The sequence below is a fragment of the Talpa europaea genome (assembly GCF_964194135.1).
Source record: "Talpa europaea genome assembly, chromosome: 7".
Taxonomy (NCBI): Eukaryota; Metazoa; Chordata; class Mammalia; order Eulipotyphla; family Talpidae; genus Talpa; species Talpa europaea.
In genome coordinates, this window is record NC_140074.1 from 41,017,476 (window position 1) to 41,030,565 (window position 13,090).

Genomic DNA, 13,090 nt, shown 5'->3' on the forward strand with positions numbered 1-13,090 from the left:
TGGTAGACTGTGGGTGTTTGGTGTTGGGTGTGCTATGGTGATACCTGGTCTGGGGAGGGGGACTTGGGGATGTCTGATAAACACACAATACTCTCAGGTATGTAAACCAATGGTACTTCAATAAAATTTTCTAAAAAGGATAGCTTTCAAATAGCTACAAAGAATTTGTACTTCTAAATGTTTAAAAAGAAAAAGACTACTTACTCTATGCATAGAATGGCAAAAAAAACAAGATTTATATTTTTCTGTTGTAGGTGCTTTATTCCTGAAAATGATATTCGACATAGCAGTCAACCCTGGAGAGGTGACTACATCTCTCATAATTTTTGTGATCATTTTCATGTTTGTAAGAGCCCTGGGGAATAAGAGTAGAAAGTATGTCTCTCTTCCTGGCCCACGATCCTTTCCCATCATAGGAAATCTTCTCCATCTTGGAAGCCATCCTTATCTTACATTCATGGAGATGAGGAAGAAATACGGAGATGTCTTTCTTATCAAACTTGGCATGGTGCCTGTTGTGGTGGTGAATGGGATGGAAACAGTAAAGCACGTACTACTCAAGGATGGAGAGCATTTTGCCGGCAGACCTAATATGCATACATTTTCTTTCCTGGCAGAAGGAAAGAGTTTATCATTTTCAGTCAATTATGGAGAGAGTTGGAAGCTTCATAAGAAAATTGCCTCTAATGCTTTGCGAACATTTTCTAAAGCAGAGGCAAAGTCCTCTACTTGCTCTTGCTTACTAGAAGAACATGTCGTCTCCGAAGTTTCTGACCTGGTAAAAGTCCTTACAGAGCTGACTTCCAAGAACAGTAGCTTAGAACCCAGAAGTGCTATCACATGTGCAGTGGCCAATGTTGTCTGTGCCCTTTGCTTTGGCAAGAGATATGAGCATGACGACGAGGAGTTCCTTAGAATAATTAGAACAAATGATGACTTACTCAAGGCCTCCAGTGTGGCTAATCCTGCTGATTTCATACCATGTTTCCGTTACCTCCCACTAAGAATTATAAATGGTCCCCGGGAGTTTTATCAGGCCTTGAATCAGTTTATTGCACTACAGGTACAAGATCATCTTACTACATATGATAAGGTAAGGGTTTAAATTCATTTAAGACAAAGGTTTTGTTGAGAAGTAAAAGATAATGATAAAATGCATTGAACACCCAGAAGGTTGAATGTATTCTTCCTTTTTTTTTCATCATAATTATGCCCTAATGAGCCTTATCCAAACTATTACTAAATGGAAGTCTAGCTGGTGAGATTACATGACTTATTTCTTGCATAGAGATACCTTAAGAAGAGCTCTGAATGTTTTGAGGTCTCAGAAATTTCCTCAGTGTGTAGATATGCCCGTGTTAGAATGAGGAATTTGTAATCAGCTGATAGACGATGACCAACACGTAGGTGAGTTCCTTGAAGAAACGACCTGATGATTTTATCTTTTTCATTTTACATCTGAAACTATGTTCTCATATTGAAAAGTATCAACATATTTTTTTTCAGAAAGTGTATTGAATGATTTTAGAGACCATTCTATAGGCAGTTTCGAATTTACCCTCATAACCTACTTGAGTTCCATTATTATACAGAAATGATGTTTGAGAAGATAGCAAAGAACTTTAGAAAGATTTTATAGATGTCAATCCACTGAAAGATTCTGATGCAATTCAATGGTCCACAGAAGAGTAAATTTCTACCTTGACATTTGTTACTAGAATGAATCCTAGTTCTTAGCTGCCAGTTTGCTAAGAGGAAAACAGGAAAAAATACAAGATGTAAAAAAGATTGGGAATTGAGCACATGAAAAGGTGTGTGGAGTTAAGCCCCTCTAATGGAAGGAAAAGGCAGAAAACAATCTGTTTCAAGGTACCAGCTGGAACAAGTAGAACCGGTAGAGTAAGTAAAAAGAATTTGTAAACTTTATCATCTAGTTTTCCCACTTCCTAAGTATCCCGTAAAACCTTTACAATAAAAACTTATTTCCAAACGGAAATCCCATTATAGTCATGACCTAACAATTTCTCTGTAAGTTAACCTCTAATTTTTAAAAGTGTGCTTCCAGACATAGGTATTGGTTTTTATTGATGAGAAAAACTTTAAGAAAAAAATTAAGTTTTGTGGCTTAATTTTCTATTTTACACTCTAAATTGGTTAATACGTGGAAAATGATCTACTTAATATTTTTCATATTCCTAAGCTAGTTGGTTTCATTTTATATTGCATGGTGATGTGTCTTCTTGCTGAAATTCCTATGTGATATGAAATTTAGAACAGATAAGTTATCATGCTTAAGCTTCACTTTTCAGGACCATATCCGAGACATTACTGATGCTCTGATTAATGTATGCCACAACAAATACGCTGCTATCAAAACAGCCACCTTAAATGATGATGAAGTCATAAGCACCATGAATGACATCTTTGGAGCTGGTATGTGAGAGTATTTGTCAAATAAAGATTAATTTGCTATTATTGTTTACAATTTAGAGCGCTTCCCTTTTTTAGTATTGGCCATTTTATATAGATGATTTCAAGTTGTTTAAATAATTTGATATTCTTCCTTCTTCCCATGTCATTTAAAAAAACTTAGCTTTCATCTGGGTAGAGATGTGAGTTAATCATAGTCCCTAGCTTGTGTGCATTAAATATCATCATTATTCATGTAATCCATGGCCTTGTTCATTTATTTATTATTTTTATCCCCAATGTCTTCTCCCAGTCCTTTCCCCAATTCATTGACATTTATTCTTAATCTGTTTAAAGTGTTCCTCTTTTGTTTTATGCATTCTTATAAAATAGGTTTACATTGTCATGCATTTTATATTACCAAGAGCTTTATGTAATTACCATGCTTAATTATATATCAATCTATTGCTACCTTTTACATGATGCCCTATATGTTTAAGATCCATTTATGGTTTCCAGATGTATTTCTAATTGCTGCTTCTTGTGGTTGGATTATAGTATGTTGTTCACCCACATTTAATCCTGTCATGTATTAGTTTTGCCTCCTTTGGAATAATAGCCTTATGCAAAGAAGTAGAATTTCTGGGTCACCTAGAAAGGATTCTTGAGTTTTATTTATAAATTATCAACATCGTTTTCAGAAAACAGTACCAATTTATACTGCTACTATATATTACTGTCTTTCTTAAATTTCATAGTTTTTTTAAAATTCATCTCTATCTATCAAATTTCTCACAGATCTGAAAGATACTAGTCTCCAGGAAGGGAGACTAATTCCCCTAGTATAACAATAGCAACAAATACTGAACAATGTTTTACCAATCTCATTTTAGATGGAATAGCTCTTCAAATTTCATTATTCATTTCTTCTTTGTAATGCATTTTTGGCAATTGTGTTTATTTTCTCTCTAAGATCTATGCATGTGTATTTTTGAGTTTTCTTTGCAAACAAAGGCATTTGTTTTGATTTGTATTATTTTCCCTCATGTTAATACACCCATTTTTCCTCCCTAAATGCCTATATGTATTTATTATTTTGATTGTGATTTAAAATTTCACTGGTTATTTAGCATATAAATGTGATCATGCTATACTAGTGTTTCTTCTGCCAACTATCTGATGCTAAATACTAATATTAGAATCTGAGGCCAAACACTAAAGTTAGAATTTGTGAAGACTTCTACAACTCTGAACACCAGTGAATACTAAAGATTGGGTGTGTGGGAATGTGATTAACACATCAAGCGGATTTTATTTTCATCTTGATCTGATGAGATAATATCGTTATTTATTTCAGAAATGGGCAATACCTCCAAGGTCCTGAAGTAATCAAAAAATATAAAATTATAGTAGATAACAAAAAATGACTGTGATACAGCTTAACATCATCAGCTATGGACCACACAGTGCAAAATAGTTTGGATAAAATAGGTACAAAACAAAGAGTATTCTGTATAATGCAATACTGCATAAAGCATTTATTTACTCAACAAGCATCTCTAATAGAATTTATATTTTGATTTCAAGTAAGAATAATAAGAAAATTAATAAAATTTAAATATTGTTAGGTGCCTGCTACCTCACTAGTGATATCTAACAAAATACTTTACTAAGGTAAAATAGTGAGTTCTATTCCATTTATTTTAGTGGATACAATTTGCAAGTACACTCTTCATCAAATCTACCATATTATTAATATTACTATTTCCATATTTGACTTTTTGACTTCATAGAGATAATTTGGATTCTCCTTTGAGTGTAGTTAGTTTTTCCCAAATTCATTAATTATAAATTCAATTTTTATGTACTCTTCCAATATAAATAATAGCTTGCTTAAGTCCTGGTACAGTAATTAAAATAGTAATCCTGTTATTTATACAGATAGTCTTACATATTGGCTTTACGTTCCATGACTCTACAATGTGCAAAATCAGTGTTTTTCATGCAATATTCATAATTTGTTCTTTTCTTTTTGTTACAAAGTAGAGTCAATACATTCTTCATCAAAGTCCATATTTCACAAATACTGTATTTTATTATAGACATCATGGTCATCAATTTCATTTGGATACTTTTACAATAAGTTTTTGCAGCATGAACTCAAGATAGAAATTTTGTGTCTTGGGAACTATAGAAGCTACTGGCTCCTTCTGAGAGATTGTCTAGTTCATGATATGAAAAACAAGTCTTGAGAAGAGATGGCTGCTTGGATAATTCGAAGTTTAAGTTCTGGTTCTGCTTTGTCTCAATTGTCACCTCGAGGAAGGCCTATAATGTCCTTTGAGGCAATGTTTTCCCTTCAGTAAAATGAGCCATATTTGTGTAGACTTTGCAATTTATAGTGAAATATTTTCAGTGTTTTACTTGCCCTATAAATAACATCTATGTTTTTAAATTTTTTACTTTGCTATAATTACAAATACATAGCACTCAATTTTATTGAAAGTATTTAAATTGAAATACTTAAACATTTTTAAGTGTACATTTCAGTAGTATTATGCATACTCACATTACTGTCTAACAGCCATCTAAAACTTTTTCATATTATAAAACTGAAATTCTTTGCCCATTAAACACAAATTTCCTCTCCTTCCTCTTGCCAACTTCAGGCAACCTCCTGATTTTTTTTAAAAGATTTATTTATTTATGCATACAAGAGCTGGGGTACAGGCCAGAGATGTGGGGGGTGAGAGGATTCACCAGAGACAGGGTGGGGAACAGAACAGGAAGACCGACAAAATACACTGCTGAGGGGAGCAGTGGGCGAGTCAGGAGAGGTCTGCCGTGCCATGTGGGTTGCTCCCTGACCGGCCCAGGATTGAACTCGTGCTGCAGAGGCTGCAAATTGCTTCATAATGTGGTGCTTAACCCCTTGTGCCACCAGGGAGGCCCTGGCAACCTCCTTTATTTCTACTGTTTTTTTCTCTGATTTTTAACAACTCTAGATATTTCACATTAGTAGAATCATACAGTATTTGTCCATTTATGAGTAGTTTATTTCATTTAGCGTAATGTTCATCTATATTGTACTAAGTGACAGAATCTCCTTTTTAAGGTTATATAATATTCCACTGGATGTATTTATTCATCACATTTTGGTTATCAATTCACTTGTTGATATTTGGGTTGTTGTATATCCAGAAGTAGGATGCTGGATTAAGTAGCTATCCTAATGGATGGGAGGTTTTGCCTATATTTTGTAATACATTATAATATATAACAATGGTTTTGTTGTGATTTTATTAATGTATGGTTAATTTTGATCCCTCTCACTAATTCTTAGTATTCAAATAGGACATAATTGAATGTGTGAATTTTGCTAATTTTTTTTCCAGCGATAATATGTCACATTTCTTTTTCAGGATTTGAAACAGTATCAACATGTATATATTGGAGTTTTCTTTATTTGATATACTATCCAGAAATTCAAGCCAAAATTCAAGAAGAAATTGGTATGCTTTCAGATAAAAATATATTTACTGTAATTCTCATTTTTGAAATCAAATTTAAAAAAACTCTTCTCTTTAAGATGAAAATATTGGGCAGAAACCACCTCGATTTGAAGACAGAAAAGTATTACCCTACACAGAAGCTTTCATAAGTGAAATATTCAGACATTCCTCATTTATTCCTTTTACTATTCCACATTGGTAAGTATATTGTTATATACTTGTAGAGAAGGTTCAGCAAACTAGTAGTGGGGTGGGAGGGAAGTGAGGAATTTTAGACATTAGAATACTTTAGTTGCTTTAAATGCCACATTATGCTTATTATTATTTTAAAGTTATTGTTTTATTTTAATTTAAAATTCACTAAAGCAAATTTTACATAGAGCAAAGACAATTTATGACTATTTTTTATAATTAAGCAATAATGCTATTAATTTTTCATCTATATGTACTAATTAAGAAGAGAGAAAGAAATTTCAAAGAACGGAAGATTCATCATAACGAAGGGTCATACCAACTACTAAAGTGCCTATGAACAGACCTATCTGTCAATGTAACCTCATTTTCAGTAACTTGGAAGTTTGCTGGACAATAGACTGAGGAAGTCAGTGTTGAGAGTATCCATTTGTAGATATTAGAAAGTTTATTGAATCTTATGCCAGACTCACAAATGTATGCCAGTATAGATTAAGTAGATAGATTTTATTAAATATGTATGTGGGAAACCAAAGTTCCAGTAACTCGAACTATTTCCATTTCATGCAGTTAAAATGAAAACTGTAATTCTCACTGTTTTTTCTCTTCCCATCTTTAAAGTGAAGGAGTGGGGATGTCTCTCATCTGGGAAGCTGATACAGACTTTTGGCAATTGGCACAGCAATATGTGGTATCCTTAGCAGAGGTCTTAACAGTCAACACCACAAAGTCAACAGAGTTGAGGCTAAACCAGGCGCAACACAGCAACGTGTATTTTGCCTCTTTAGTTTGCTCTCCATATTAGCACATGATTCAGAGTGACCCATTTCTTTCAGATCTTCTTTCTGGTTGAAGCAAATTTTAACTTCAAATTTTAAAAGAGAGGTCCTACATTTAAAGAAAGAGCTCTTCTGTCCAATAACTTTCACAAAGTGACTTTTGGGTGTTTCATAAAAGAATGGCTTATACTTTTCTAAGTAATAAAACAGAGAGTCCCTGCCAAGTTTACAGGTATCATTTGAGATGAAATGAGATTGAACATATACTTTGGGATTGTGAGGACATATCTAAAGGCCTAACTGATAGGGAGAAATATATTTTAGGAGTAGGTGTTTATTATATTATTAAAAGTGAAAAAGTACATTAATAAACAAAATAAAAAGAGCAGATACATTGGATAATGAAAGTAGTATGGTACAAACCAAGAATATTTGCACAAACTTAAAAGACACTTTGGTTTGTTGTTTGGAACATTTCTTTCCTTCTACACCTGGAGGTTTACTACCTTCCATTTAAAATAACAGGAAATATAAAAACAAAAAAATGTTTAAATGAAATTAGTTAAAATAAGTTAAATGGAATAATCTTAGGTAAAGGGGGCAAAAGTTTTGCTATTACATATAACATATGTGTACACACACATACACACACACACAAGACCAAACAGCACCCTGATAAATATATATTGCATGTAAATTCAAGAAATACATTTCATACATGAAGTTTCATACATGAATTTTCATACATGAAACCCTACAATTTATGTGTGTGTGTATATATATATATATATATATATATATATATATATATATATATAGGATCTTTCCTTAGAATAAACAAGAGTAGATTCGTGAAAACAAATGTTACATGTTAGGTCTCTACAACATAGGAGCATTTAGTTTTTTATGTAGAGTAGAATTTGAGCATTTGAATCCACAAAGACAGCTCTGGACAGGAATATCTTGAGACAGACAAGTGGTTATGCATAGGAGGAGGTAATCCTTCCAGAAACAGGATAGATTTCTTGTTTGTCCTTCCCCTTTGTTGGGTTTTTAGGGCACTCAATGACTAACGTCCACATTATTTACCAAAGTTCAGCTGCAAGATGAGCATAGAAGAGTATGTCAACAGATGTGAAAATATTAGTCTTTTAACATGACTAGAGCTCAGTTTGGCTTAGTTTGCACAGTTTGGCTTAGTGCTAAACCAAGTGACTTGGCTCTTATTTTACACTTGAATTGGATACACCCAGTCTGGCAAGACTGTAAAAATCTGCTCTTGCCAACTCAGTGTGTTACTGAAGTAGATGAGATGAACCTTCTCTACAAGTTAGCTAATCAGAAGAGGGAACCCAGAAATGGCTAACCCAGTTGTGTCCAGAGTCTTTTCTCAAACTCATCACATTGAAATGTCACTGCTGCTTCTCTGGGATGGAGTGTAGGGCAAGCTAGTAAATTAGGGCGTGCTAAATGAACACATAATTTGACTTAATCTAACCTATACAAAATTACAGAGAGATGAAGATTAAAGGTTTAAAGTATTGATAAAGAAGACTGCATATGAAAATAGAAAATTTGTTTATAATTTTTGTAAAATAGAATATTCTTGAGGCATCTTAGAGATCATGAAAACAACATCATCTAGCTAGAAAAAAAAATCTAGACTAGATAAGAGATTTGACCAACCTATCACTGATAGCAGAGTCTATAGAGTTCAAATTTCCTATTTCAAATTCCATTGTTCCATCTACTAAGTACTAAGAAATGCTTTCACTTCAGTTTCTTTTTTTAATTTAAGTAACATTGCTTTATAGCATAATATGTTTCAGGTAGGTATCACTGAAAATCAACTATGTAGATACTTGTTTTCTAAATTATTAGTATAGGTCAAATCCACATTAGGTATAAAGCAAGTGCTTTATTATTTCCTTAATAATAGTTTCTAATGTATTGTGATGTGTCTACTTATTGCCAACTCTATTTTGGAAATATTGAGATAATTTTTCTACTGAGATTTCAACTTATAGAAATACCTTGAATATATTAAATGTTCAATATTTTACCAAATACAAACAATAATATATCACTAATGGGATAATAGATGGAAGATATTTTAATTAATGAAAGAATAAGGATTTATAAATGGTATAGTCATTCTAATAAAAAACGACATTAATAAAAATAGTCTGAATTGTGAGAGTCAGTTTAGGGGTGGGTGCTTGAATTTGCAAGATGTGTAGTAATGCTTTATCTTGCTTTCCCAGCACTACAGCAGACACGACTCTGAATGGCTATTTTATTCCCAAGAAAACTTGCACCTTTATTAACATGTATCAAGTAAATCATGATGAGTAAGTGTCACTGTGTGGGCCTGCAGCATTGGAAGCGGTGTGGGGTGAAGGAAAGATTACTCAAAGTCCAAGTAGTGAGAGGCCTAGAAGGCCTACACCAGGAAGTGCAGCCCTGATACCTGGGCCATCTCATATATATTTAGAACCAGCTTCAGAGAATATGGGCCAGTACTCGGAGGAATGTACATGTGTGGGGATGTGTTATCAGGAAAACAACATCACCTGGTGCAAGCTAGGGTGGTGTGACCAGGGGCTATTGCTGGGGGGGCTCCAGAGTTCCTGCTGATCAAAGAGACTATCTCTAGTCCCTATTCTCTCCTAACTTTCTGCTAAACTTGACAAGTAAGGCATTCTAGCTGATTTTGCTAATCTGGCCATGTCTGCCTGCTGTTTTCAGCAGATAATGGTTTCCTAGTATGTTCCTAATAGCAGGACTTTTGCCCTGGTAAGAGGCCCCTGCTTGACTGTATGTTTAGCTTGACCAGCAGGAACTCAGCACCAAAATAATAGCCCCATTAAAAGGAGGACTGGGGATTCCACGAGTAAGATGTCAAGTTTTTTTCATGGGATAAAATTGGATTGTTTATTATTTATTAATTGGGGAAAATTTATATTCTTCTTAACCAAATTTCACGCATCCTGTCATCCTGTTTCTCCTTAAGATGTTGGAAAGAAATTCAGTTTTTTTTTTCTCCTCACTGGTATGGGAAGGATGGTATCTAATAATACAAATTCATTTACGGCAAATCCACTTTCAAAAGCAGACTCCTCAAGGGAGGTGTGAGCCCAGGACTTCATGGGCTCATCTCTGCATGGGTGTGGCCAGTTAATATTTGAAATGCAGCCTGAAATCCTTGAATAGATTGTAAGCCACCAAGCTTACATTTCCCCTCCTCTTTTTGTTTGTCTGGTTTTCCTCTACCCCAGAACCTAGATCAGTGCCTGGAACATAGAAGTTCACCGAATATAATAGGGCAAGCTGAGATGAAAATACCTCATGCAGTGAAAGTGAGGATGGTGATGATGATGATAGTTGGTGGTAATGGTTCCAGCTAGAATTTATATGTGCCAACAAAAAAGCTTGAAATACCTCTCCTGAACCTTAATAATAATTCTATTCATTGATGCTATCCTGATCCCAATTCTATGGGTTAAGAAACTTTCAGCCAGATTAAATAAATTGCTCAAGATCATATGTTCAGCAGGTAATAGAAACAGGACTCACATCCTACTGTGTAAATTCTGTTTAATGGAAATCAGATGCTCATACTGTCAGATGTGACTAAACTGGGTGAGACTGCATTCCTAAGCACTCAGCATGTTGTACAGCTTCCCCACTTCACCCAAGATCTCATCTGTATGGTGTTAAAACTTCAGGCTGTTAAGGTGGAAGGGGATTGTTCAGTGGACCTAATAGTACTTTCACAATCTCTGTAACCAATACAATGTGGAATACACTGTTCTCTGTCCATTGCAAATTAGAGAAATTGACAACTGCATTCTCAATTAAAGAAACTGACACCTGCATTCTCCATATCAAATAAAATTAAATAAATTATCAAATAAAATTAAGCATTTTCAAGCTCTGTATGAGAAGAAGTAGTGTGAATTTCATGACATTTATTATCGGTTAATATAGCCCCTCGTTTCTTAAATGCTCTAGTATCCCAAGAATTCATGATTATATTTAATATTGAATACTGTTCAAACAGACTGAGTTAACACAGGTGCTAATAAAGACATGCTGTTTGTATGGAGACACTTGTTTAAACTATGTGAGTGTGTAATTCAAGACTTGGTAGTATGAGGAAATTATTCATATTTAATCGAAATCAGAGTTCACAAACATAAATACTTCCTGAGCAGTAGAAAACACCTTATTAAAGTGGTGGGGAGAGGTTATCTGCTCTAAATCACCCAAGTAAACTATCAATGAGCAGAGCAGAACACCATCCCAACATCAGTTCTTTCATTTCTAAAATAGAACTTGGAAATAAGAAGGCCATATGGAATCTTCTGATTTTTAAATGTTAGCAACAATGATTATTTTTAAAAGATTATGAGAGCAAAATAAATTTATTAGAGGACTGAATATGACTTGTAACCTCTGGTGCAGAGAAAACATTTTTTTTTTCCTAGAAAGGAGGTGGCATCACCATGCAAATAGACCCATTTTTTGTACATGTGAGTCCCTGATGTGTGGCCGAGGGGGTGTTAGGAAGCATGCTTGTGTTAGTTCTCAGAGAAAAGCTAAATGTGGTGCCTGTAACAAAAGATGGAAAACAAGAGCTAGATGCCCAGCACTTTGGGAACTGTGGGCACCACCCCAGTTACAGCTGCTTTGGGGAGACCTCGCTCCTCTCTGCATGATGCAAAAAGGCTTTTCCTTAGACATTTTGAAAGGTGTGGCTCAAACAGCCTCATAATTCCCATTCATTTTGTTTAAAGCAAAGGACAGTGAATAATTATTGCTTTTCATTTATACCATAATTTTGGAATATTCTTTTTTTTAAAAGATTTATTTATTTATTTATTTGTTTATTTATTTATTTATTTATACAAGCACTGGATACAGTCAGAGGCGTGGGAGGGTGAGAGAATTCACCCAAGCCAGAGCGGAGAGTAGAAGTACACTGCTGAGGGGAGCAGAGGGCGGCAGGAGAGGTCTGCGTGCCATGTGGGACCCTTGCCCGGTGGCCAGGGATCGAACCGGCGCTGCAGAGGCTGCGGGCAGCTTCGCAACCAGGCGCTTAACCGCTGTACCACCCGGGAGGCCCAATTTTGTAATATTTTTATGAGAAGTTGATGGAACTCATTAAAATGATAAAAAATGAAATGAAAGTTCAATATTTTATTCATTTAATGAAACAGGTTACTTTGTGAAAATTAAGTATAATTATACTAAATTTTTATGGTATTTAAACTTATCAACATATTAAAGGAAAGAATGACATATATGTCCAGAAGTTATATATAATTATGTCCCCATAACTATTTATAAGCATGTGAATATATTATATGTGTTATACATAACTTATATATTATTACATATTAAATATGCTATTTCTATTATGAACATTGAATAATGTAGAATACATTATATATGATACAGTATATTAATATAATAAATATAGAAGATATATTTGCATATGACTTATAAAAGATAGTCCAAATGAACACATTATATGCAAAACAAAATTACTGTAGGAAAGTTGGTAACAGTTTAGAATGAAAAAATGACTTCTCTTCAAAATTTTATTTTTGTCTACTTTATACAGGACTATTTGGAATAATCCTAATTTATTTAGACCTGAGAGGTTTCTAACCGAAGATGGGGAACTGAATAAAAGCCTTGTTGACAAAGTTTTGATATTTGGGATGGGAATCCGCAAGTGTCTTGGAGAAGACGTTGCACGAAATGAGGTGTTCATCTTCATCACCACGGTCCTGCAGCAGCTCAGGCTGAAAAAACTCCCCCAAGCAGCGTTGGACCTGACACCCATGTATGGGCTCGCCATGAAGCCCCAGCCCTACCAACTCCTAGCAGAGCCCCGCGCCCTGGGGAGTCTGTGCACTTAGTCTCACACTTAAAGTCTCAGCCAGGCCGGAGGGTTTCTTATCTAAATCAGAAAATGTATGTGATTTGAACTCATTTAAGAAACAATTTAAAGAGCATATACTTAAGCTGTGCTATTCAGTTCTTCCTCTATCACAGTGCAAAAGTGTTTTCAAGGTGTCTGGTGCAGCCTCGCTTCCTGTCTCCCAAGGCTCTTTTAGGATGATAGTGAAATGTGATGTAATTCAGGAATTTTATAACTGTCTCGTGTGGTGGTTCCCCATGTCACTG

General features: G+C 34.6%; 1 protein-coding gene across 1 annotated transcript; it reads left to right on the forward strand.

Moving 5' to 3' along the window:
• Positions 1 to 271: 271 nt before the first annotated feature.
• LOC311173686 (cytochrome P450 1A4-like) lies at positions 272 to 12,822 on the forward strand (the record flags this gene model as incomplete). Its single annotated transcript, XM_084237783.1, has 6 exons — positions 272 to 1,093; positions 2,310 to 2,433; positions 5,832 to 5,921; positions 5,999 to 6,119; positions 9,157 to 9,243; positions 12,522 to 12,822. The coding sequence occupies 6 exons, from the start codon at positions 272 to 274 to the stop codon at positions 12,820 to 12,822; spliced, it is 1,545 nt and encodes a 514-aa protein (XP_084093909.1).
• Positions 12,823 to 13,090: the final 268 nt, after the last annotated feature.